At 42.2% G+C, this 26,720-nt stretch overlaps 1 protein-coding gene and 1 long non-coding RNA gene across 2 annotated transcripts; both read left to right on the top strand.

Annotated features, from left to right (window-relative positions):
- The first annotated feature begins 3,262 nt into the window (after positions 1 to 3,262).
- On the top strand, positions 3,263 to 15,500 carry LOC311295507 (uncharacterized protein). The gene is made up of 9 exons (XM_084416938.1): positions 3,263 to 3,353; positions 3,506 to 3,609; positions 3,926 to 4,285; positions 13,865 to 14,092; positions 14,205 to 14,531; positions 14,691 to 14,900; positions 14,983 to 15,058; positions 15,156 to 15,209; positions 15,302 to 15,500. Coding segments are annotated over exons 1-8 (1,359 nt in total). The 5' UTR covers positions 3,263 to 3,351; the 3' UTR covers positions 15,208 to 15,209; positions 15,302 to 15,500.
- Positions 12,778 to 13,523, top strand: LOC311295509. The gene is made up of 3 exons (XR_014628340.1): positions 12,778 to 12,883; positions 12,998 to 13,101; positions 13,431 to 13,523. It is a non-coding gene; the product is annotated as an uncharacterized lncRNA (long non-coding RNA).
- Positions 15,501 to 26,720: the final 11,220 nt, after the last annotated feature.

The following is a 26,720-nucleotide window of genomic DNA, read 5'->3' as shown; positions in this document are numbered from 1 at the left end:
ACTTTACCATCCTGGATGAACTTCCTGAATTTCCCCCTATTGACAACCTTAGCTATCCTCCAACTTTCCTGGAGGTTCTGACAGCTGTCCGCTCCCTGAAGTACAACAAGTCTCCTGGCTCTGACAATATTCCTGCAGAACTGCTAAAACATGGAGGGTATCTCTGCACAAGAACACTACACCATTACATCACCAAGGTTTGGGCTGATGAATTCATCCCACAACATTGGAGGGATGCTAGTATTGTCACCATATATAAAAGTAAAGGGGATAGGGCTATTTGTGATAACCATAGGGGCATATCACTTCTTGCTGTGGCAGGTAAGGTCCTGGCCAAGGTGATGCTACAAAGACTGATCAATGACATCACAGAGTCTATGTTACCCGAGTCACAGTGCGGGTTTAGAAGGAACAGGAGTACAGTCGACATGGTCTTCACAACCCGGCAACTCCAGGAAAAGTGCAGGGAGCAACACAAAGATCTGTTTATGGCTCTTGTCGACCTCTCCAAAGCCTTCGACACTGTGCAGAGAGATCTCTTGTGGGAAGTCCTCCTCCGGTTCAGATGCCCCACTAAGTTTGTCAACATCCTCCGTCAGTTTCATGATGGAATGACTGCTAGGGTGATAATAGGAGGTCAACAGTCAAGCCCTTTCCCTGTGCGCACAGGGGTAAGGCAGGGGTGTGTACTTGCACCAGTGCTTTTTAACATCTTCCTCATATGTGTCACCCAGCTTCTCCACAAGGAGATTGAAGACAACAGTGGGGTGACAGTGGCGTACAGGCTGGACGGTAACCTCTTTAATATCAGGAGACTGCAGGCAACCACCAAACTGCACAGAGTGAGGATACTTGAGCTGCAGTATGCCGATGACTGCGCTCTTGTATCTCACTCTTCAGAAGACCTCCAGTCTGTCTTAGATGCAGCAGTGAGGGCATATAGCAGGATGGGGTTGACCATCAACACTGCCAAAACAGTGATAATCTGCCAGTTGAGTGCAAACATCCCACCCGCACCACCCATCTTCTCTGTTGCAGATGAAAAACTGTCAGTTGTTCCATCATTCAAATATCTGGGGAGCATTATCTCTGAAGACAATAGCATTGACAATGAGGTCCAGAACAGAATCAAACAAGCATCAGCTGCCTTTGGAAGACTCCGGCGGCGGGTTTTTCAGAATAAGAACCTTCATCTCAACACAAAAATCTGTGTCTACCAAGCGGTCTGCATCACCACCCTCCTCTACAGCTGTGAAGCCTGGGTTACTTACAGCCGCCACATCAAGTCCCTGGAACACTTCCACATCTGCTGTCTGCAGCGCATCCTGGGAATCACTTGGCATGACAGAGTGCCCCACACTGAGATCCTCAGAAGAGCAGGTTGCAGGAGTATTGAGGCCACAATCACCCAGCACCAACTGCGCTGGTTGGGGCATGTCATAAGGATGCCCTACAGCCGTCTGCCCCGCAGAGTGCTATATGGCCAGCTACAACAAGGCCAGCGCTCTGCTGGAGGACAGAAGAAACGCTTCAAAGACCAATTGAAGACAGTGCTAAAGAAGTGCAAAATAAAACCTGGGGACCTGGAGAACATGGCTGCTGACCGCAATAGCTGGCGGCAACTATGTAAAGATGGGACCCAAGCACTGGAGGAGGATAGGACAGTCAGGAGAGAACAAAAAAAGGCTCAGGAGAAACACTCCCATAAATACCAGTAACACAAATACCATGTATATATGCCCCACCTGCAATAGAACCTGTGGATCCAGGATAGGACTATTCAGCCATCAGAAAACTCACCGTTAAAAGACGGAAGTGGACGTCATCATCGGATTCGATGGACAACTACAAGCAAGCAAGACACTGAGTTCTATCTATTGTTTAAGTGCACTTCACTTTTGGAGTGTCACTGTTATACTTGCATCATAAATATTGTGCATATTTTCAATATTTAAATGACTTCAGGAAAGATGTCAATAAAACAACAATAAATCTAATAATTGCACTTAGTGTTAGGCACGTGACACCTAATATGGCCTAATAGTCCTAGGAAAGCAACTATCTGTCATTTTACATTGCAGTCATTTAAATGTAAATACATTATTTATTATAGCTGTGTGTCATAATACAGTAGTGAAATATGGTAGCCTACTGTTGTGTATAGGGGAAAAGGTAGAGGAATTACTATGATCAAAATACATTTTCGACCCTTCTTTAGCAAGCTAAACATTTTATGACCATATATTTTGTCATATATTTTACATTACATGTTATAAATGTAAATATATTTCACACTTAACATCATATATTTTTGTTATATTTCAGAATATATTTCAAAATGATAAATATAAGTGAACAACGTCAATGTATTTGGAATATATGCCACATATATTTTTGACACTTTAAAATATATTTCAATATTATTTTTTTTTCTATATGGGGTGATATTAATTCTTGATCTGAATTACTAACAATGCTCGTTTATAGTCACTCACCGGCAAGGCGTACCAATCCTGACCATCGATTGAATGAAACTGAAACCTAGAGGCGAGACGCCTGCGCACTGTGACTAATTAAGCATACACAGACACACAGTCTGGAGACCAGTTATGATAATAAAATAAACCTGTAACTTAGTAAGATTATAACATATATGAAATATAACATAAATATGCCTGTATTTGGAATAGAGTTAGGGTTAGGGTTAGGGTTACTTAGTTCTTCAGTTTGAACTTGAGTTTTTGTGTTTATCGACCTTTAGCTTTTTATATTTACTGTAGGAAAACAAAAACATAATACAATAACATTCTGTCTTCTAAGATTCATGCTGTTGGTTATTGAAGGCAGCAAATGTATCCTTCTCCGTGTATGATTTCCCATAATCCTGTGGCTATAAAAAATAAAAATAAACAAAAGGCCATCTGATGATGAAATTGAAATGAATATATAAATGTGTGTTTTCCTTAAACTTATAATTCACAATGTTATTTCAGAAAAAAATTATCAAGTAAAATTTACCTTTAATTTATGCAAATCTGCAATATTTAATATTGAAACTTTTCTATTTAGATTTTTATTTAATATTACTTAAAAATAGAAAATAACAAAACTCAAGGTTTAATTCATTTAAACTGATTATTAACAGGTCATGTAACATAAAGGCTAAAACTGACTTCCTGAGTTGAGTTTAGTGAACATTTTCTGAAGCGTAAGCATCTCCTATTTTAATTTTTTTTATTTATTTGTGTGTCAGTAAGAAAAGGGAAGGAAATAAGATCAGCAGAGTCTGCACAGCTTCTAAAACAGACAGTAGAAACTACAACTAACATCAGAGAACAACAGCAACATTTAATGTAGGTAAATCTAATCTTTTGTTGCATTTAAACATTACATTAAAATGTAATTTTAAGCATGACTTTCTGAAGTGTGTTACTGTATTCATGATTCTGACTGTAAAGTCAAACTCAATCAAACTCAATGAGTGTGTCGTTTTTTTTTTTCTCAGGACGAGCAGCTCTGTGTGTTTCACTGAACATCTGAATGTACAGAAAGTGAAGAACATGAACTCCAGACTCTTACCTCTGATCCTGCTGCTGCTGCACAATACAGGTTTGAGAATTATTGTGTCTTATTTTCCTCTCTCATGTTTTAATTTAAATGTGGCTCTAATTATCTTTCACATGTTCCAAAAGTGATTGTTTTGATTTTAACTTAATGTCCAGTAGGTCTGAATGTTGGTATAGTTTAACTTTCTTCACTGTTCTCCAATGTCAGTGTATTTAAAAAAATACTTTTTTGACAATATTTAAATTTGAACTAAATTGATCATCATGGTTGGGTGTGTGTGAGCAGCAGAGTCTGGACTGGATCTCTCCTCTGTCTGTATGTAAACTTCATCTCAGTAATGAAATGTTTTCTTGTTCAGGCTTCGTAACATTGGACCGCATCTCTGTGTCCTGTAGTCAAGAGAATATTTGTGCAGTGAAGGGGTATGAAGTGACAGTGAGGTGCTTTTACTACAACATCAACATCAACATCAACATCAAAACTGTGTTCTGGTTCAGCTGGAAACAGAGTACAAACTGGAGAAAGAGTGATGAACCTGAAGATTTGACTTTAGACTCGGACTACTCAGGACGGGTGAAGCAGGAGTTCTCATACAGCAGTTCAACACTCACAATATCAGACCTGAGAGAGAGAGACTCTGGAGAATATCAGCTCATGTTCATCATGAAGGACGGAGTTAAACGTCTCAGCTCAGCCGCCGTCAATCTAACAGTCACAGGTGAAACTGAGTCTAGATTCTGGTCACTTCATCTGTTTTCATTTGTCATGTGATGAAGTTTTTCTTAATTTACACTGTAATTCAGACCTGCAGGTGAGAATGAATCCTGCAACTACAGACCCGAGAGATCAGAGAGTAAACCTGACCTGTGATTCTTCCTGCTCCTCTGGAGATCGGTATTACTGGATGAAGGATGGACAGTATTTCACATATACAGAGTCTCGTGACATGAATGTGTCACTCAGCACAAATGCTAGCAAATATTCCTGTTTTATTGATAGTAACCGTAAACATCGCTCCTCTTCTGTGTGTGAGTGTCAAATAATACACACAATGATGGTACTGTTTATTCATCCATGTGTATATTTAAACATTTTTAAAGTAAGTGTGAGTTTCACATGTTAATCTGTGACTCTTCCAGGTATTTCTAAGAGTGTCTGCTGGGATGTGTCTTACTCCTCTAGAAGAGTCTGTGCTTTGATGGGCTCAACAGTAGATATTTCCAGCACATACTCACATCCCTCTGGTTATACTGTAAGTAAAACATTCTGGCATTACGGTCAGCCTGGTGACCTCAAGGATCTGCGTGAGGAGCATCAGTTCGCTGGTCGTGTGGAGTATGAGGGAAACACACTGAGAATCAAAGAGCTCAAGATGAACGACTCTGGAGAATATAAATTCAGGATCATCACCGACAGGACAGGAGGAAAATACTCTGGATCACCTGGAGTCATTCTTACTGTTACAGGTAATTGATCATGATGGATTTAATAACATATTAATGCCACTAATTGTGGCAAGCTTTTCACAAGCCAAAACTATTGTAAAAAAATATATATATATATACTTGAGTTTTTGTTGTTGTAATGATAGGCCCTAACATTTCATCTTACTTCAACTCTGTTTTTCAGATACGCAGGTGATAAGCAGCCCAAACATGATATCAGAGCGACAAGAAGTGATATTAAGCTGTTCAACTAAATGCACACTGAACAACAATCATACTTACATCTGGTACAAGAACGGACGGCAGGTAACGGATGGATTCACTAAAGCCAACAAGCTGTACCTGGACTCAGTCAGCAATGAAGAGCTTCAAGAGTATTCCTGTGCTGTAGAAGGTGACACATCTCTCATGATACATGTGCTTTAGTCTTAAATGATTGTTTCTCTGATAGTCATGATTCACTTCTTTGTGTTTAGAAGTGGACAGCCATTATACAGTCATTCTGCTGGTGTTTTTACCTCAGTTTCTCATAATAGCGGCTCTGTGGATGTGGTGAGTAAAACATCCAGTGAAATTCACAATTGAATGATGAACAGTGAATACAATTAGAAGAATTCAGATTATAAAAATGTGAATTATGATTCAACAGCTTTTTCATCAGAATGCATCTAATCTCAAAACCAAATGGAAGACAAAAGTGAAGGTGAGAAATGATGTATATAAAGAATCTGCCATAAGACATGCAATGATAAACACAGTAAATGTATTTAATGTTTTTCTATTTGTCTGTCTCAGAATCTGATGCTCCACATCTGTTCATCTGCTGTCTGTCCATCAGAGCTGGTGGAGTGATGATGTCATTGTGTTCTTCCATTGTGAGATCATCACCTAGCAACAGTCAGAACTATCAACAGTGACACAGTGATGTCATATACAGTAACCTATCAATGACTGCCCAGTTTTCATAATCAAACAAAACGATAGTACAGGTTTAAGTTTTTTTTTCCTCCTTATGCTTAATTTAAGAAACTTTTTATTCTTTAAATATCCTTTAAGGATACACTTTAATAAACAGGAAGGGTGGCTGTTTATTCTATATACCATTGGCTCTACGCACCTGTAGTACAAGGACTTGCAGTACAATAACTTTTTTTCTGTTTGGAGCGCTACATATTTTTTCTAGTTTTACAGGATACACTTTAATGAAATGTTCTGTTTTTCTTTAACTTATGAATCTTTATGTTTTAGTGCACACTTTCATATTTTATATTTCAATGGATGAACTGTAACCACAGTAATGATGCACAACAAAATCAATAAAACAATTAAATAAGTGGGCAGATTGTTTATTAACCAGGATTTGTATTCTACTTAATTCTACTTTTTAATATCTGTGGTAAGCTGGCTGTGACGTGGGGTGTCAATATTTGTTTTCAGGATTTTGCTTTAGAGAAACATTTACTCAAATCAAAAACATTGCAACATCTTTGGTCTACACAACAAACACTATCTGGACTAGTGAAGTAATAGTAGGTGTAAGCTTCATTTTTGGGGCAAAACGCTACATTCTGTTATACAACATAATCTCTTTGTAGCCTGGCATTACCTGAGCAAAATACAAAATCAAAGTAACAAAAATCTATGTTTCTTAGAATTCAGTTCTTATAAGACAATATCTTAAATACTGGCCATAAGACGATCCTTTAAGGCTTAAGATTGATATTAAGTGATCACTTTTAAAGGGTTGAATTGACTCAAAAATTGTTCCAAAGCCTCCATCAAGAGGGTAGGGGACCTGCAGGCATTTTCGGTTGATGAAGCGTGCATGGAATTCGGGCCGGCTAACTCTCACGTGATCCTGAGACCCCGGCCTGGATATGTGCCCAAGGTTCCTACCACACCCTTTCGAGACCAGGTAGTGAACCTGCAAGCGCTGCCCTTGGAGGAGGCAGACCCAGCCTTGGCACTGCTCTGTCCAGTACGCGCCCTCCGTGCTTACGTAGACAGAACGCAGTGTTTCAGGACCTCAGACCAGCTCTTTGTCTGTTATGGTGGGAAGCTGAAGGGAAAGGCTCTCTCAAAGCAAAGGTTATCTCACTGGATAGTGGATACCATTGCTTTGGCATACCAGCAGCAAGGTCGTCAATGCCCCCTTGGTGTAAAAGCCCACTCCACTCGTAGTGTGGCTTCCTCTTGGGCTCTAGCGCATGGCGCCTCGCTAACAGACATTTGTAGAGCTGCAGGCTGGGCGACACCCAACACATTCGCGAGATTCTATAATCTCCGAGTAGAGCCAGTTTCTACTCATGTACTCGCTTCAACCAGCCGGTACTAGATTCTGCTCAGGTGTCTTCGCTTGCTCGCCATTCCTCTCCACGGACGGGATACGTGCGATTTTCTTCTCAGGTGAGTCTGATAAGCTCTGAGTTTCCTCCAGCACTGGTGACGTCAGCGCCTGAGTTATGCCAATCTGCCATAACGCAGCTTTTGCGCTTGACTAGGTGCCTCCATGTGCATGGTTCCCCCTCTGGGCGACTCCCACATGTGTATTTCCACTGTAAGTCTCTTTTGAGCGTGTGTCTTTCCCTTGGCAAGCCACCTTGCCACCCCTGGGGTTTAAATATTCCACCTGCGGCTGGACACCTCAGTGATACTCCATATGCATCCCTCTGGGTCATATGTGTCTCTCAAGTCCCCCCCTTAATGGTTGGGCGTAATTGCATATTTCTCCTGAGATATGCTTCCCAGTGTACCTTGGTATTCCTGTGTTAGGTAGGACTCCTTCGTTCGTGCTAGTCTCACAACAGGGAGCTCAGACTTACGCAGGGCACTGGATGACAGCCGAGGTGGCGTGATTAGACTGGAACCCCAATCGCCGTCATCCGACGTAACTCGGAGTGACCACGAAAGGGAACGTCTCGGTTACGGATGTAACCCTCGTTCCATGAGTAGGGAACGGAGACGTTACGTCTTCCTGCCACTTCCGCTGTATCGCTGAAAAACGCCTGGGTCCAGTTTCGACTCCTCAGCGAAGACATATCTGCATGTTGCCAGCGTACTTCCTTATATACCCCCTGCGGTGGGCGGAGATACGCTATGCAAATCCCGCAGACCCATGGCATTTCATTGCCATTGGCTCGTTTTATATACTCGAAGGTGATAGGCTTCTAAGCGAAACCCCAATCGTCGTCATCCGACGTAACGTCTCCGTTCCCTACTCAGGGAACGAGGGTTACATCCGTAACCGAGACGTTTTCAAATGTATATAGTTTGTCTTCATAGTACATTGAACTCATTCAATCTTAAGATCCATTAAAACATAGTTTTCTTTTGACATGATGCAGTTTAAACAGGAGGAGAAGGAATAATTCATCTCAACAGCATGAGGACACAAAGGATGCTGTACAGTTGAGAGCATCAATAACCAAACAGGTTATTTGACACACTATGCTTAAATATATTTTGTGTTCTGTCACTGATATTTTGTATTCTGCTCTCTTTTCTCCCTTAACTCTCAGTCGGGTTCTGCTCCATTGTATGATAATGCTGAACCCTTGTCTAAGGTCTGCACACAGCAAGTTCACATGAAGGATCAGGACGTTTATTATTCAACTATTAATTTCAATCAACCTCACATGAAGAACACATCTTTGGCACCTACTGCTGTACATTCAACCTCAGTTGATGTTCATTATGAATCTGTGAAGTTCAGTAGACCCTCAGTTTAGACCCACCATTAAACTCAACTACTGCCATATTGTGAACAAGCTTTTGCTCTTGTCAAATGTCTATGGCTGCAAGTTGCAAGACTTTTGTTTAAGACCAACAGGAGATCACATATTACACCTATGCTTAAGGCTCTTCATTGGCTTCCAATTAGTTTTAGAGTACAGTTTAAAATCTTAACCATTACTTCTAGAGCTTTGCATGGTCAAGCTCCCTCTTTGAGGTCTTCAGGCCAAGACCTTTTAACTGTTCCTAGAGCACGTTTTAAGACAAGAGGTGATCAAGCCTTCTGTGTGGTGGCTCCAATGCTCTGGAACTCTCTTCCATTAGCCTTGAGAGCTTTGAACTCTATGGAAACTTTTAGAAAACACCTTAAGACACATCTTTTTAGATGAGCATTTAACTAGCATGGTTGTATGTTATTTTAATTTTATGAAGCATTTTGTGACCCTTCTTGTCTGTGAAAGGTGCTATAGAAATAAAGTTTACTTACTTACTTACTTACTTACTTACTATGATGTTCTGTATATTATCCAAAAATATGGAGGATTTTGTAATGAGTGACTCTGTAGCTGTACATAGATGTATTTCTCCTGAATTTGAATCTTTATAATGTAAGTTTTTTTCAAATACTTTTGAACATTGCCTGCTTAAATTGCATGTATTTGTCTTTAGATGAAATAAATAAATTATCTCAGATCTTAAAAGATTTTTATTTCAAATAAATGCTGTTCCTCAACATTTGTTCATAAAAAAAAAAAAAAAATCTCGCTAAGAAACCATTACGGTTTTGACTGTATTTTTCTTCAAATGAATGCAGCCTTGGTACATGTAATCTTCTCAAAAATATATAAAATCTTTCTGGAGCTAAACTTTTGAATAGTAGTGCATATTCATTATGATGCAAGTCTGCAAGTTGTTTATGGGATGTGATTTTTATTTCTATAAAAAGAAAAAGGGAAGGAAATGAAATTGCTAAACATATTCCAGTTGCAAAACTGTAATGGGTGTGTAGTCTGTGGTTTTTTCTAACATTTACATTATGCAACCAGTCTACAAGCAGCAAAAAAAATATGCAAAAATATGCAAAAAAACACTAATTCTGGTCCTCAATATGTTTCCCTGGATTCTCTTGAGTCTTACCTTTTCTACTAGTAAGATATGTGCTAGTCAAATGTACTGGTTTGTCATATCCCTAAATATAAAATGTGATTAAACAACCTTAACCTAATTACTAATTACCATGAGTCGACACCAAGGGAGGAGTGTAGTGGAATGTTTTCAAGAGCTGTTGCTCAACAATAAGAGTGTAAAACGGGAAGAGTTATTTTCACATCAGCTATCATTCTAAAAGCAGTGAAAGAATGGATTCATCTCCAAATTCTTATCTCTGATCTTACTGTCACACACTCCAGGTATGATTCTAATGATCCTGGTGTAATAAATCCAGCTTAAAGGAATAGTTCACCGCAAAATAAAATTCAATTAGTCACCCTTGAGTATTTTTAAACCTCCATGAGGTTCATTGACACGCAAATCAAAATACTCTAGAAAATGTTTCCCCCCTGTCCATTCAATGAAAGCACGCACTGAATTTTACTGTATGAAAAATAATAATAATAAATAAATCAGTCAGTTGATACATTGCTGAAACAGTAAATCTCCATTTTTAAGTAAACTACTTTTTTCATTATCAGGGCTAGACTGGGGCCTGGCCCACACGTTTACCCAGTGTAACGTCTGAGACAAATCAGACACAATTATTTGTTATATTTAACAAATAATCTTTCAAACTCATGGTCCCATCCCCCCAACTAGGGCAAGAACCATAACTACCATCAGATAAGATGGTTTTATTGCTTTTAAAAATGTGGTCATGTGGTCAAGACTGAGGCCATATAAGACAGAAACAGACCTTAAAACAGACTTTCCTGTATTCATTTATAGAACTGATCTCTAAATGAACATGCATCCCAGTACATTGTGTGTGATCATTTTATGTCTTGTATACTGTCTCTTGCATTTATATTTGTCTTATGCATGCTTTATGAGAGAACTACTAGTTAATGTAACACCACTTATCGTGTCTCCTATCTAATTAACCCTCATTTAATAACTCACTTTAGTGTACAATGCCTTCTCATAGAATGCAGTGTATGTTTGTTATATCTATCTGAGTATAAATGGACACAAACGGCAAGGCCCATGTCTAACCACACTTGAGACAGAGTCATAAATCTTCCCAACAGAGGAATTTCCTGCTTGGAAATTCCACCTTTCTGATTGGTCGAGCCAACCCTGAGAGGTGAGACCTTTCTCAGGCTTTAAATTGCCTTTACACAAGCCCTTCCCTCTCTTGGCCTTCTCGGTACGTACGGGTTGCTGTCCTGCGTGGACTCACAACCAGCCATTTGCTCATTCAGGAGAGAGAGGACTCCCTCAAGCACAACAGAATCAAGGATAACATCAGGAGTTTGGCACAATTTCTTCATTCACTGCAGAAGAAGTCAATCGCAACTCCAACCATCAACTCTTCCCAGGGCCGGCTGGCCACAATCTGCACTCCAGCCATGTGAACAGAGTCAAACAAACCATGCAAGTTCATCAGTATTTTTTCATTCAACGCAGAAGAAATCGATTGAGACTCATGGAACCATCAAAATCCTTCTTCAGGAACTTCAAGAAATGTTTTCACTGCAAAGGCCACGCAAGTATACATTTAATGAGGTGCTCTGAAAATAATAAGCTGATGGTTCTTTTCATAGTTCATAGTTCCATTTCCTGCTTCTGGTTTCATTCTGTCACTTACCATTTTACCCAAGTATGTGATTGTATGTATGTGTGTTTAGATTAGTTATGTTTGCGATTTAGTTAATAAAACTTGTGCACAATAAGTATTTGGTTCTGATTCTCTGCTTGCAACAAAGTATATTTTATGATTTAGATTTTGACTACAGGCTCTTAGTAGTACTGTACAGTAAGAAAGACATTTCCATGCCCCGGAAATGAACATTTCTTAGAATTTATAAACAATTAACACCGAGTGTTCATGGGACGAACAGGTTGATTGATTGTAATATTAATTTTGAGCTAATTTGCTACACCATTAATGTTTTGCTGCGGTTACGGCCTATAAGTGGAATAAATTAATTAATCAATGAATACATAAAGGACAGAAACAAATAATAATAAATATTTTTAATATACTGCAATGGAAGCTATGTCATAGGGATCCAGACTTTAAAGCTCTTAAATTCTCCTCTGTTGCCTAGATGAAAAGTTTCCATAGTTCTTGGGCAGAATCCAGAGTTTAACTGTAACAACAACAACTAAGATAATAATAATAATATTACTAAGTATAAACTATGGAAGCCTCTTTGTAATGAAAGTTCAGGCCCTCTGGCTTCAGCCCCACCTAGCCCTTATGTTAATCTTGTCCTGAGAGTATTACAGTTTGGAGAAGGCAAAATCTAATATGTATATATTATAAACTTGTCTGATTTTATTCTCTGCTGACCTTTGATATCTTGTGCTGCTAAAATATAAGACATTCTTATCAATGTTTAGCTTTTTATATTTACTGTAGTCCAGAGACAAACATCATCATGTGACTTTCTGTTTTTCTCAATGTTAATTCATGCTGTTGGTTACTGAATGCATCATAAATGTATCTTTGTATAATTTCCCATAATCCTGTGCCTATTTCAAAAAAGGGGATCTGATAATTGAAATTATTATATATAAATGTGTGTGTTTCATTAAACCTGATTAAACATTGATTCACAGTTAATTCAGGAAATATTATCAAATAATATTTGCCTTTAATTTATACTGTTCTGAAATATTTATAAACATATTTTTGTCTATTTAGATTTGTGTTTAATGTTTCTAAAAAAATAGGTAATGACAGACCTCAAGGTTTAATTAATTTAAACTTATTAATAAGATCATGTAACAAAATGGCTAATATTGACCTCCTGAACTGAGATTGACTAATCATTTTCAGAAGCATAAGCATCTCCTTTCTTTTTTTTATTTGTGTTAGTAAGAAAAAGGAAGGAAATAAGATCATCAGAGTCTGCACAGCTTTTAAAATAGACAGTGGGAACTACAACTAACATCAGAGAACAACAGCAACACGTAATGTAGGTAAATCTGTCATTTTAAGCATGACTTTCTGAAGTGTGTTACTGTATTCATGATTCTGACTGTAAAGTCAAACTCAATCAAACTCAGTGAGTGTTTTTTTTTTTTCTCAGGACGAGCAGCTCTGTGTGTTTCATTGAACATCTGAATGTACAGAAAGTGAAGAACATGAACTCCAGACTCTTACCTCTGATCCTGCTGCTGCTGCACAATACAGGTTTGAGAATTATTGTGTCTTATTTTCCTCTCTCATGGTTTAATTTAAATGTGGCTCTAATTATCTTTCACATGGTAAAAAAGTGATTGTTTTGATTTTAACTTAATGTCCAGTAGGTCTGAATGTTGGTATAGTTTAACTTTCTTCACTGTTCTCCAATGTCAGTGTATTTAAAAATATATACTTTTTTGACAATATTTAAATTTGAACTAAATTGATCATCATGGTTGGGTGTGTGTGAGCAGCAGATTCTGGATTGTAACAACTGAGGATCTCTCCTCTGTCTGTATGTAAACTTCATCTCAGTAATGAAATGTTTTCTTGTTCAGGCTTCGTAACATTGGACCGCATCTCTGTGTCTTGTAGTCAAGAGAATATTTTGTGCAGTGAAGGGGTATGAAGTGACACTGAGGTGCTTTTACTACAACACCAACATCAAAACTGTGTTCTGGTTCAGCCGGAAACAAAGTTCATACTGGAGAAAGAGTGATGAACCTGAAGATTTGACTTTAGACTCGGACTACTCAGGACGGGTGAAGCAGGAGTTCATAAACGACTATTCAACACTCACAATATCAGACCTGAGAGAGAGAGACTCTGGAGAATATCAGCTCATGTTCATCATGAAGGATGGAGTTAAACGTCTCAGCTCAGCCGCCTTCAATCTAACAGTCACAGGTGAAACTGAGTCTAGATTCTGGTCACTTCATCTGTTTTCATTTGTCATGTGATGAAGTTTTTCTTAATTTACACTCTAATTCAGAGCTGCAGCTGAGAACTAATCCTGCAACTACAGACTCGAGAGATCAGAGAGTAAAACTGACCTGTGATTCTTCCTGCACCTCTGGAGTTTGGTATTATTACTGGATGAAGGATGGACAGTATTTCACATATACAGAGTCTCGTGACATGAATGTGTCACCCAGCACAAATACTAGCAGATATTCCTGTTCTATTGATAGTAACCATAAACATCGCTCCTCTTCTGTGTGTAAGTGTCAAATAATACACACAATGATGGTACTGTTTATTCATCCATGTGTATATTTAAACATGTTTTAAAGGAAGTGTGAGTTTCACATGTTAATCTGTGACTCTTCCAGGTATTTCTAAGAGTGTCTGCTGGGATGTGTCTTACTCCTCTAGAAGAGTCTGTGCTTTGATGGGCTCAACAGTAGATATTTCCAGCACATACTCACATCCCTCTGGTTATACTGTAAATAAAACATTCTGGCATTACGGTCAGCCTGGTGACTTCAAGGATCTGCGTGAGGAGCATCAGTTCGCTGGTCGTGTGGAGTATGAGGGAAACACACTGAGAATCAAAGAGCTCAAGATGAACGACTCTGGAGAATATAAATTCAGGATCATCACTGACAGGACAGAAGGAACACTCTCTGGATCACCTGGAGTCATTCTTACTGTTACAGGTAACTGATCATGATGGATTTAATAACATTAATTATTAAACAAGCTTTTCACAAGCCAAAACTATTGTAAAAAAAATATATATATATATATATACTTGAGTTTTTGTTGTTGTAATGATAGGCCCTAACATTTCATCTTACTTCAACTCTGTTTTTCAGATACGCAGGTGATAAGCAGCCCAAACATGATATCAGAGCGACAAGAAGTGATATTAAGCTGTTCAACTAAATGCACTCTGAACAACAAACATACTTACATCTGGTACAAGAACGGACGGCAGGTAACGGATGGATTCACTAAAGCCAACAAGCTGTACCTGGACTCAGTCAGCAATGAAGAGCTTCAAGAGTATTCCTGTGCTGTAGAAGGTGACACTTCTCTCATGATACATGTGCTTTAGTCTGAAATGATTGTTTCTCTGATAGTCATGATTCACTTCTTTGTGTTTAGAAGTGGACAGCCATTATACAGTCATTCTGCTGGTGTTTTTACCTCAGTTTCTCATAATAGCGGCTCTGTGGATGTGGTGAGTAAAACATCCAGTGAAATTCACAATTGAATGATGAACAGTGGATTCAATTAGATTAATTCAGATTATAAGATTGTGAATTATGATTCAACAGCTTTTTCATCAGAATGCATCTAATCTCAAAACCAAATGGAAGACAAAAGTGAAGGTGAGAAATGATGTATATAGAGAATCTGCTATAAGACATGCAATGATAAACATTGTAAATGTATTTAATGTTTTTCTATTTGTCTGTCTCAGAATCTGATGCTCCACATCTGTTCATCTGCTGTCTGTCCATCAGAGCTGGTGGAGTGATGATGTCATTGTGTTCTTCCTTTGTGAGATCATCACCTAGCAACAGTCAGAACTATCAACAGTGACACAGTGATGTCATATACAGTAACCTATCAATGACTGCCCAGTTTTCATAATCAAACAAAACGATAGTACAGGTTTAAGTTTTTTTTTCCTCCTTATGCTTAATTTAAGAAACTTTTTATTCTTTAAATATCCTTTAAGGATACACTTTGATAAACAGGAAGGGTGGCTGTTTATTCTATATACCATTGGCTCTATGCACCTGTAGTAAGGACTTGCAGTACAATAACTTTTTTTCTGTTTGGAGCGCTACATATTTTTTCTAGTTTTACAGGATACACTTTAATGAAATGTTCTGTTTTTCTTTAACTTATGAATCTTTATGTTTTAGTGCACACTTTCATATTTTATATTTCAATGGATGAACTGTAACCACAGTAATGATGCACAACAAAATCAATAAAACAATGAAATAAGTGGACAGATTGTTTATTAACCAGGATTTGTATTCTACTTAATTCTACTTTTTAATATCTGTGGTAAGCTGGCTGTGACGTGGGGTGTCAATATTTGTTTTCAGGATTTTGCTTTAGAGAAACATTTACTCAAATCAAAAACATTGCAACATCTTTGGTCTACACAACAAACACTATCTGGACTAGTGAAGTAATAGTAGGTGTAAGCTTCATTTTTGGGGCAAAACGCTACATTCTGTTATACAACATAATCTCTTTGTAGCCTGGCATTACCTGAGCAAAATACAAAATCAAAGTAACAAAAATCTATGTTTCTTAGAATTCAGTTCTTATAAGACAATATCTTAAATACTGGTCATAAGACGGCCCTTTAAGGCTTAAGATTGATATTAAGTGATCACTTTTAAAGGGTTGAATTGACTCAAAAATTGTTCCAAACCCGTAAGACTTTAGTTCATCTTTGGAACACAAATGAAGATCTTTCTGAGGAAATCTGAGAGATTTTTGTCCATTCAAAAAGTTCATAAAGAGATCATAAACTAACCCATTTGAATAGAGCGGTTTAGTTCAAATTTTCTGAAGAGACACGATCGCTAGATATGATGAACAGACTTAATTTAGGCTTTTATTCCTATAAACATTCATCAACGCACACAAGTGGTAGTTGCCTAGGCTGTCAATGGAGGGACAGAAATATCTCAGATTTCATTAAAAATAACTTAATTTGTGTTCTGAAGATGTACAAAAGCCTTACGGGTTTGGAACGCCGTGAGGGTGAGTCAATTAAAATTTTTGTGTAAACTGTCCCTTTAATTACTTAAGTGCGCAAGACACATTTGAGGTTTTAGATTAGGTCTGGTATTTGTTAACTGATTTACAGTGCATATATGCATCAAATTTTGGACAGTCATATCAACTAGTTTTCCCATTCTATTAGACTGGCAATCTTCAATCATGCACCTGAATGGCAAAACATGTATGTAAAGGTACATAAACTGCCTATCTATCTGGTTGTATTGTGTAATAATTTATACTATAATTATTATTTTTTATTTCTGAAAAAATTATTTTTGAAAATATATTAACTGCCCAGTACGGATATTATAATGAAGAAAATGCCTAAAATTCTTGAAAAGATAATATAGAACATACTAATAAACATACTAATACTATAATCAAAACTGCTGGGTCGTTCTGTGTCAAATCAACCAGATTTCAGAAACTTACCTGGCTAATTTTTTTATTTTGTTAATATGTTTTCTGAAGACATAAATAGTGATGAAAGCCAAACTATACTATGTCCTAGATGAATATTTTCAGAGTTATCAACTATTTTTTGGAAGGGGGTCAAAATGAAAGATTTCACCTGAGATTTGGAGCTAAATTACATGAGGAGGACAATGACTTATAAAAATTGCAGCATGATTTTTGTATTTTTACAAATCTATGCAATTCTTTCAATAGAGGGAAACGAGGCATCTATTTTTAATTTCAACATTATATACGTCTTTTCCGATATTCCTCTTTAAAAGAAAAAAGTATCAGCAGTAGGCTATAAGTGGCCCACATTTGGTTTTTGACCTCTGATAAAGTCTACAATTTAGCAATTTACTCATGGAGCCACATTGAGATCCCTGTCACACCACACTGAAGCACAGGCAACAGGACGACAGTTCACAGGACTTTCAAGATTTTATTACAATTAGAGCTGTCAAAATTAATACGTTCATTTTGCGTTTTTTTGTTCTGCAGTTTAACTCGTTGCAGCACGGGTGACCAGACGTCCCGAAAAATTCGGGACAGTCCCGAAATCGAAGCTGTTGTCCCGAATCCCGAATCCGGCCCTAATTGTCCCGAAAATTATACTAAAGCAAATTATTTAGCTCTCGACTAGGTGCTGCATCTCCGGTGGGTATCACATCATGCTTCACCGCATCTGTACATAGTCCTCCTCATGCGTTGAAAAGACGTGCTGCCATTTGGCCAAGAACTTCTGGATTTGGTACGTCTGCTCTTTTTCCAATATAACAAACACTATCAGCGTTTTTTGTTCTGCAGTTTAACGCGTTGCAGCATCCGTTGTTTTTCTGTCATCCTTTGACAATATCACACATTCATTCATTCATTCATTCATTCATTCAAGTGCTATTAAACCACTAGCGTGATAAGACGCAAAAAAGAACTCAAATCTGTACTGGAGCGCGCTTTGAGTTCTCTTTCAGACTAAACATAGACTAAACTGACCATAACACACACAATTATGTTAAAAATCCCGTTTTGTTGAGTATCCTCAGTAGGATGCTTGTCAGATCTGCGTCATGTGCGTCAGGTCTTAAAGTGACAGCAGCCTAATAAACCTGCTGCTGTTTGTGTCATTTATGTTAAACTGTGCAGTGTTTGATTATTCCATTTCTGTATATTTACCTGTTAGACATACCTGAAAATCTGAATGCACCATTTACATATGGAAGCAGATTAGTCTCAAATATAATTCACGCAAAAAACATGATTCACAAATGCGTAGACAATTTCACATGCATGAAACCTAATTCACGTGCACACAAAAAAAATCCACGTGCGTGAAAAAAATATATATATTCACAAAAAGCAATTCACATGCGCAAAATAAAATTATATACTCATAAAATACATTTCACAAATGCAAAACACAATTCGTATATATACAACTGTGCACAAAAACCTTTGAATGTTTAAAATGTACGAGTGTATCCTTGCATTTGAATGTGCAAATCGTCATTCACGTACGAATCGCCTTAGATATGTGTGTGTGTGTGTTTTTGAGACTTTCCTGGCAGCATAACACTCGTAACACAGAGCAGTCGTACTCTTTAGCCAATCAGATTTAAGCTTATCAATCGACCAATCAGTATCACGTGAGGGCGGGCCTACCTACATGTTACGTCATCAGCTTTCGACCAGTTCATGGCTGAGCAGAGGTAAGTGCAGTTAATCGTTCATTTCTGTGTTTAGAAGTTAGAGATCATTTGAAGCAGTAGTTTATGAACTATTAACTAATGTAAGCAAGTGTTGTTGTAATCAGATGTCCCATATCGTGTCAAAAATGAAGAAGAATGAATGATGCTTGTTTTGTTGTATTTTAGCTGAAGGTACAGACAGCTCTCACAGCTACAATCACGCTAATGATTGCAAAACAATCATCTGTGGTCAATACCCATCGAGATTGTTCTTTAAATAGTGAATAGACATTTTAATGAGCACCCAGTGTTTTTTTGCCATTTGTGTATGATGTTAAATTATTATTAACACTTGTTTCCCTGCATTTTATCAGGATTACTCACCTTTGGTGTGACATCTGGATAGCAGTCACGAACATCTTAATTCATGTTGTTTCTTTATTCTATTTTATACTTTTTTTTTTTTTTTGTATTTATGTCTTAATTGGTAACACTTTATTAAAACGTTTCATTAGTTAACATGAACTAATAATGAACTGCACGTGAACAGCCTTTATTATTTTTTGTTAATGTTAACATTTACTAATACTTCATTAAAATCTTGTTAACATTAGTAAATGCACTGTAAACTAACAATAAACAGCTGTATTTTTAACTAACGTTAACAAAGATTAACAAACACAGCAACAAATGTATTGCTCATGGTTATTTAATACATTAACTAATGTTAACTTAGTTATTGTACCTTATTGTAGAGTGTTAGCAATATATTCAACATGCATTTCCTTATGTTTTGTACTGTATTGTTGTCACAGGTCGGGGTGGGCCAAACCAGACTGCACCCACCCCTAAACCACTATCACCCAGAGGAGCGTATCAAAGGAGGAGGCAGGAGGCAGGAGTAAAAGGAATAACAACTTTATTTTGTATTAAAAAGCAATTAAGAAGTCCTAGTCTAAAATTCCTTGTCCTCTCCTTCCCAGGGACCCAGAGCAGCACCGCCGCGAGTATGAACCGGCGAAACTCCCAATGGGAGAACGTTGGACAGGTGAATGTCACAGGTGAGTAGAGAGAACAGAGATCACTTCCTTCACAGACTGACGTCAGACTCACAGTGGGAGAGCGTTGGACAGGTGAATATCACAGGTGAGTAGAGAGAACGACGGCCACTTCCTTCACAGACTGGCGTCAGACTCACAGTGGGAGAGCGTTGGACAGGTGAATATCACAGGTGAGTAGAGAGAACAGAGATCACTTTCTTCACAGACTGGCGTCAGACTCACAGTGGGAGAGCGTTGGACAGGTGAATATCACAGGTGAGTAGAGAGAACGGAGGCCACTTCCTTCACAGACTGGCGTCAGACTCACAGTGGGAGAGCGTTGGACAGGCGAATATCACAAGTGAGTAGAGAGAACAGAGACCACTACCTTCACAGACTGGCGTCAGACTCACAGTGGGAGAGCGTTGGACAGGTGAATATCACAGGTGAGTAGAGAGAACGGAGGCCACTTCCTTCACAGACTGGCGTCAGACTCACAGTGGGAGAGCGTTGGACAGGCGAATATCACAAGTGAGTAGAGAGAACAGAGACCACTACCTTCACAGACTGGCGTCAGACTCACAGTGGGAGAGCGTTGGACAGGTGAATATCACAGGTAAGTAGAGGGAACAGAGATCACTTTCTTCACAGACTGGCGTCAGACTCACAGTAGGAGAGCGTTGGACAGGTGAATATCACAGGTGAGTGGAGAGAACGGAGGCCACTTCCTTCACAGACTGGCGTCAGACTCACCGTGGGAGAGCACCGGACAGGTGGATATCACAGGTGAGTAGAGAGAACGGAGATCACCTCCTTCACAGACTGGCGTCAGACTCACAGTGGGAGAGCGTCGGACCAGTGAGTATCACAGGTAAGTAGAGAGATCAAGGCTCGGCTGCAGCAGACTCCAAGTCGCAAGCGGAACGGGGCTTCACTAGGACAGACAGAATCAACTTCAACAGCAGTGCACAGTTCTCACGTGTATTGCAGGGGACAGATAACTTCACACCAGGCCGGTAGGCTTAGGGCTGCAGCAGACTCACAGTCGCAGGCTGAACGGGGCTTCTCTAGGACAGACAGAATCAACTTCAACAGCAGTGTACAGTTCTCACGTGTGTTGCGGGGGACAGATAACTTCACACCATGCAGGTAGGCTTAGGGCTGCAGCAGACTCACAGTCGCAGGCTGAACGGGGCTTCCAGTCGCAGGCTGAACGGGGCTTCTCTAGGACAGGCAGAATCAACTTCAACAGCAGTGTACAGTTCTCGCGTGTATTGCAGGGGACAGATAACTTCACACCAGGCAAGTAGGCTTAGGGCTGCAGCAGACTCACAGTCGCAGGCTGAACGGGGCTTCTCTAGGACAGACAGAATCAACTTCAACAGCAGTGTATAGTTCTCACGTGTGTTGCAGGGGACAGATAACTTCACACCATGCAAGTAGGCTTAGAGCTGCAGCAGACTCACAGTCGCAGGCTGAACGGGGCTTTTCTAGGACAGACAGAATCAACTTCAACAGCAGTGTATAGTTCTCACGTGTATTGCAGGGGACAGATAATTTCACACCAGGCAAGTAGGCTTAGGGCTGCAGCAGACTCACAGTCGCAGGCTGAACGGGGCTTCTCTAGGACAGACAGAATCAACTTCAACAGCAGTGTACAGTTCTCAACAGCAATTACACAGTTCTCACATGGGGTGAACGTTATCTCACAGAGGTTCTTCTCTCTGAACACCGCACGTAGATGTAAGCAATCTCACTCAGCTCTCATGGTAAATAGTAGATTCCCCAGGGCACATGGGCAGTTGCGGGGCAATAACAGGTATTCTTCCACACACACACACTGCAATCCAACTCTAAACATGTATTCGTGAGGGGAAACGTCAATTTACACACTACAATTCCACTCTTCCAGTGCGCATAAGGCCAGCACTCACCCACAGCTCCTGGACTACCGGACTGAGGATCACCAGGGGCGGAACAGAACACTCGAGAGATTGGTCTTCACAGTCACAGACGGACTTCACTCTGCTGGACTCCAATCGGAGAGAGGAGATGAGGAAATCAACAGGAATCAATATTTCACTCGGTGAAAGGTGTACACATGCTCCAAACACTTCACTCCAATACCCAATTTAGTGTAAAACACATGCAGTTATGAGATTCAGTCTGATAACTACTCATCTCTCTCTTCCCCAGCTCAGTCAGCGAATTTCACTCCTCTTGACCGTCCCCGAGTCCTCTCAAATAACACTCCTTTTCCTTCAGGACGACCCCTCAACTGCAGTTCCATAAACAAATCCCCACGGGAGAGAAGCCACCAACAATCAGGGGGAAGAACAATCCAGATCAACGGGCAGAAAAACAGCGCAACACCACACAGCACAACCCAGCCTTCTCTTCCTTGTGTGTTTTATCCTGTCAAGAAGCGGGAGTGGTCTCAATCAAACACTCAGCGTGAAGCCCTTACACCTGTCACCAATCTGCCGTTTAGTTGTCATGACGACAAACACTCATACAGGTCCGGGGATGGTGTTACGCTGAAAACGTCCCGACGGGAACAATTCTCCAGAGGGGAATTGTTCCGGGGCTGTTTGTCACCCCGTGACATACCCCCCCGCCAAACCGTTCTAGTCCCGAGAACGGTCTCCCAACACCCAGTCTCCGTACCTGGCTGGAGGCTGGCCCCGATTCTCCCGCTGAGAACGTCGAAGTGGAGAGCGGGGGGCTTCAGGTCGTGGTCCTGGGCCTAGGCCCCTTGGGATCACTGCTCATCCCACCAGTGGGGGCGTCCACGTCGTCTCGGCCTGTGGGTTCTCTACCACTGGCTTAGAATAATTCGGGCAGGGGCGGATCAGGTTGCAATGTAAAACTCGTTCCGGGCCCGTCTTCCCTTCGGGCCGTAAGGCATATACAGGTTGGTCCGGATGGGGTTGTCGCTGAACGACGTATGGCTGAGCCTCCCATCGGTCGCTCAATTTTCCCTTCCCCTGTCGGCGATTATCCCGCAGCAGCACCCTCTCCCCGGGCAGTAGCGGGGCTTCTCGGGCAGTCCGATCGTATAGCCTCTTGTTCTTTAGCGCTGCCTGATTAATCCGGGCGGCGACTTGTTCATAGGCGGACTGGAGGCGTTGATGGTGACTTACTACCCAATCGGACAGACTACCTCCCTCTTCTTTCCCAGCGGTCCCCAAGAGCATATCCATTGGGAGCCTCAAATGTCGACCGAACATCAGGTAGGTAGGAGCATAACCGGTGGTACTGTGTATGCTGTTGTTATATGCCTGCATCACTGCTGGGAGCCTATCTGCCCACTGACCCTGCTGTTCTTCCTCCAGAGTCCCCAGCAAGCCCAATAGGGTTTGATTAAACCTCTCACACCCTCCGTTCCCTTGGGGGTGATACGGGGTCGTATGGGTCTTCTTACATCCGTACAGTTGGCATAATTCACGGATCACCTTCGACTCAAAGTTAGCCCCTTGGTCTGAATGGAGGATTTCAGGGCATCCAAAGGGCTGAATCACATACCTCCAGAGAGCGCTGGCAGTCGTAAGGGCAGTTTGATCCACGGTGGGAATAGCCCAAGCATACTTGGTGAACAGATCGGTGACAACAAGAATATTTTGGATCTGATCCACCGGTCGTCCCAGAGTGAGAAAGTCCATTGCCACCATATGCAGAGGTGCCTTGGCCTGGATCGGGGCCAGCGGTGCCCGTGCTTCCCTCCTGGACTTGAACAAGGTGCAACGGGGACATCCCTGAAGGTAAGTCCTAATGGTGCCCTCCATCCCAGGCCAGTAGAAATGTCGCCTCAGCAAAGCCAATGTCCTCTCCTGCCCCTGATGTCCCATCCTAGCATGATACGCCTCCAACAAAGCCTGCCTTCGGCCTTCGGGGACCACGATCTGACAGACCTCCTCTCCTTGGCCTGGGTCCTGAAGCGCCCTACAGAGCACCCCGTTCCTCAGATAGAGTCTTTCTCTTTGTCCCAGCAGGCCCCGCACACTCCGAGGCTGAGTTCGACGTTCTTCCCCCTCAGGCCAGATCCTCTGCTCTACCCATGTCCGCACCCGCAGCACATCTCCATCTTCGCCCTGCCACAGCCTCCAGCGTTGTGGTTCCCATCCCCAACAGGGAGGGGGATCCTCAGGCGTCTGTCCCGGTGCTTCAACAACTCCCACCATCAGCCCCTCGTCGGACCCTGATCCTGGGGTCGGTATATGGCCGGCCGATCTCTCACCCGGTAGCCTGGATAGCACGTCAGCATTGGTGTGCTCTCTGCCTGGCCGATACTGAATCTGGTAATCAAAGTTGGCCAGTTGTGCCACCCAGCGTTGCTCTACTGCCCCCAGTTTGGCTGTTTGTAGGTGTACCAGCGGGTTATTGTCTGTAACCACCTGTACCTTAGTCCCCCACAGATAGTCTTTAAACTTTTCGCCCATCGCCCACTTCATGGCCAGTAGCTCGAGTTTAAAGGAGCTGTAATTCGAGTCATTCTTCTCGGCAGGATGTAAACTTCGGCTCGCATAGGCAATCACCTTCTCCTCCCCCTGTTGCTTCTGGGCCAAGACAGCTCCCAACCCTAGCTGGCTAGCATCGGTGTACAGGATGAAGGGCTGGTTAAAGTCGGCATATGCCAATATCGGGGCCTGTAGAAGCTCCTGTTTAAGCTGTTGGAACGCGGCTTCACAGGTTGGGTCCCATTGAATGGGAGGGGATCCTCGGCCCCGTGCTCGACCCATACCCCCCAACAGCTGGTTAATGGGCTTGGCGATTTTGGAGAAGTTCTTGATGAATCGCCTATAGTAGCCCACAAAGCCCAGGAATGACCGAACTTGGCGCACCGTTTGGGGAGCTGTCCACTCTTGCACTGCCCTCACTTTTTCTGGGTCAACGGAGATCCCCGCCGCACTGACCACGTGTCCCAAAAACTTAACCTCTTTCTTGAAGAGCTGGCATTTGTCGGGCTGTAGCTTTAGTCCATAGCGTTCTAGGGAGCGGAAGACTCGCCCAAGATGCTCCAGGTGGGACTCGAAATCGGGAGAGTAAGTGATGATGTCGTCCAGATAGACAAGGGTGGTATCCATCACTTGGCTGCCCAAGCAGCGCTGCATCAGCCGCTGGAATGTAGCTGGGGCGTTGCAGAGGCCGAACGGCATCCGGTCCCACTCATAGAGACCGAAAGGGGTGGTAAATGCCGTCTTCTCCCGGTCTCGCTCGTCCATCTGCACCTGCCAATAGCCGCTGGCCAAGTCGAGGGTGGAGTACCAGGCAGCTTGAGTAAGGCTCGTCAAAGAATCTTCCACTCGGGGCAGCGGGAAAGCATCCCTCTTGGTTACCTGGTTCAACCGACGGTAATCTACACAAAACCTCCAAGACCCTGTCTTCTTGCGGACTAACACTATCGGTGCGGCCCAAGGGCTGCTGCTCTCACGAATAATCCCCTTGTCGAGCATTCCTCGCAACAGAGTGCGGATCTCAGTGTACAGGGTCGGGGGTACAGGTCGATAGCGCTCTCGGCTCGGCGCGGCATCCCCAGTTGGAATCTGGTGTTTCACTACATCGGTGCGACCATAGTCTTCCTCGTGAGTGGAAAACAGGTGCTGCCACTTCCTCAAGAATTCATGAAGTTGTCCCACTTGCTCTTCCCGCAGTCCGTTGCCTCGTAACGACTCTCCCCTCAAGTGAGCCGGCAGTCCTCCGGTCTCTTCCACTCCGGGACCGGCCCGGGCTAAGGCCACTTCGACCACCGTGGGACCCACCCGCTGGAAGTTAACTTCATCCTGCTCACAAACCTGCTGCGGCTTTACTGAGGTCACCCGGACCAAGCATTGACGATGATACAGGTGAATAAGGAAGGGACTCGTGTTCCTAACTCTCACCGAGACTCGACCTCCCCGAACAGTTGCCAGTCCTCGAGCCACCTCCACCTTGGGACCCTCTTCATGGGGTTCCACCATAACCCACTCTTGCGGAGTATAACGTCGAGGGGGCAGTCTGGCCCAGATTACAGCCTCACTCTGAGCGGGGATCGACAGGGCGTAACGACAGGCCACTCTTCCTGTACTCTCCCGATCGTGCTGTTGTTCGGCCAGACATATCCGGCGGCAGTCGGCTCGGATGCGATCCCACTCCCGACTGGCTGGGGTTACGGTTGCTTGCGCCGGTCCGCTCCGGAATAACTCCTCCCAGCACTCCGAGATGACATTCATCCCAATCAAGGCCCGATGGGACCCCAGACACGGGTCTCGGACAACTACTACCCCCTTCTGAGGCACTACAACTCCATGGATCTTCAAATCAGTCACGAGGTACCCCACATACGGTATGTCCAGCCCGTTGGCCCCACGTAGCGTCAACCAGGGGGCTTCGGCAGGAGGCCTACCATTGGTGCCAAACAGCTCATAGGCCAGACTTTCAGCAAATAAGGTCACTTGGGAGCCAGTGTCCAAGAGACAGTGTATTTCTTGGCCATTAACTTGGGCCATCACCACCGGACAACGGCCAATCAAATGATTCTGAGAGGATGCAGAAGGAGAGGGGTCTAATAAGGGGGTCCCGACCACTTGACCCACAGTGGCCGGAAACTCTAAAAACCCCCTCGTGATGCTCGTCTAGCGGAACACTGGCGGAAGTAGTGCCCAGGCTCTCCACAGCCATTACAGATGGGCCGCCCCTGTTCGTCCCACTGGAATCGGGAGCCCACTGGCCGGGGAGGACGGCGTTCCGAAGGGCGACTCCCATCAGAATAAGCCCGCTCTCGGGAATGGAAAGATGGCGGTGGGCGCTCTCGACGGAGCTCTTCTATAACGGACTTGGACAACTCGGACATTTGTTCCCGAACATCTCGCTTCAATTCTTCCCGCAGGGCCTGCTTCCAATCGGGTGCCGGAGGGGCCGGGAGGGGGTC

Source organism: Rutilus rutilus (genome assembly GCF_951802725.1).
Source record: "Rutilus rutilus genome assembly, chromosome: 8".
NCBI classification, from domain to species: Eukaryota; Metazoa; Chordata; class Actinopteri; order Cypriniformes; family Leuciscidae; genus Rutilus; species Rutilus rutilus.
Note: the sequence above shows the minus strand (reverse complement) of the source record. Positions and strands in the feature narration are given on the sequence as shown.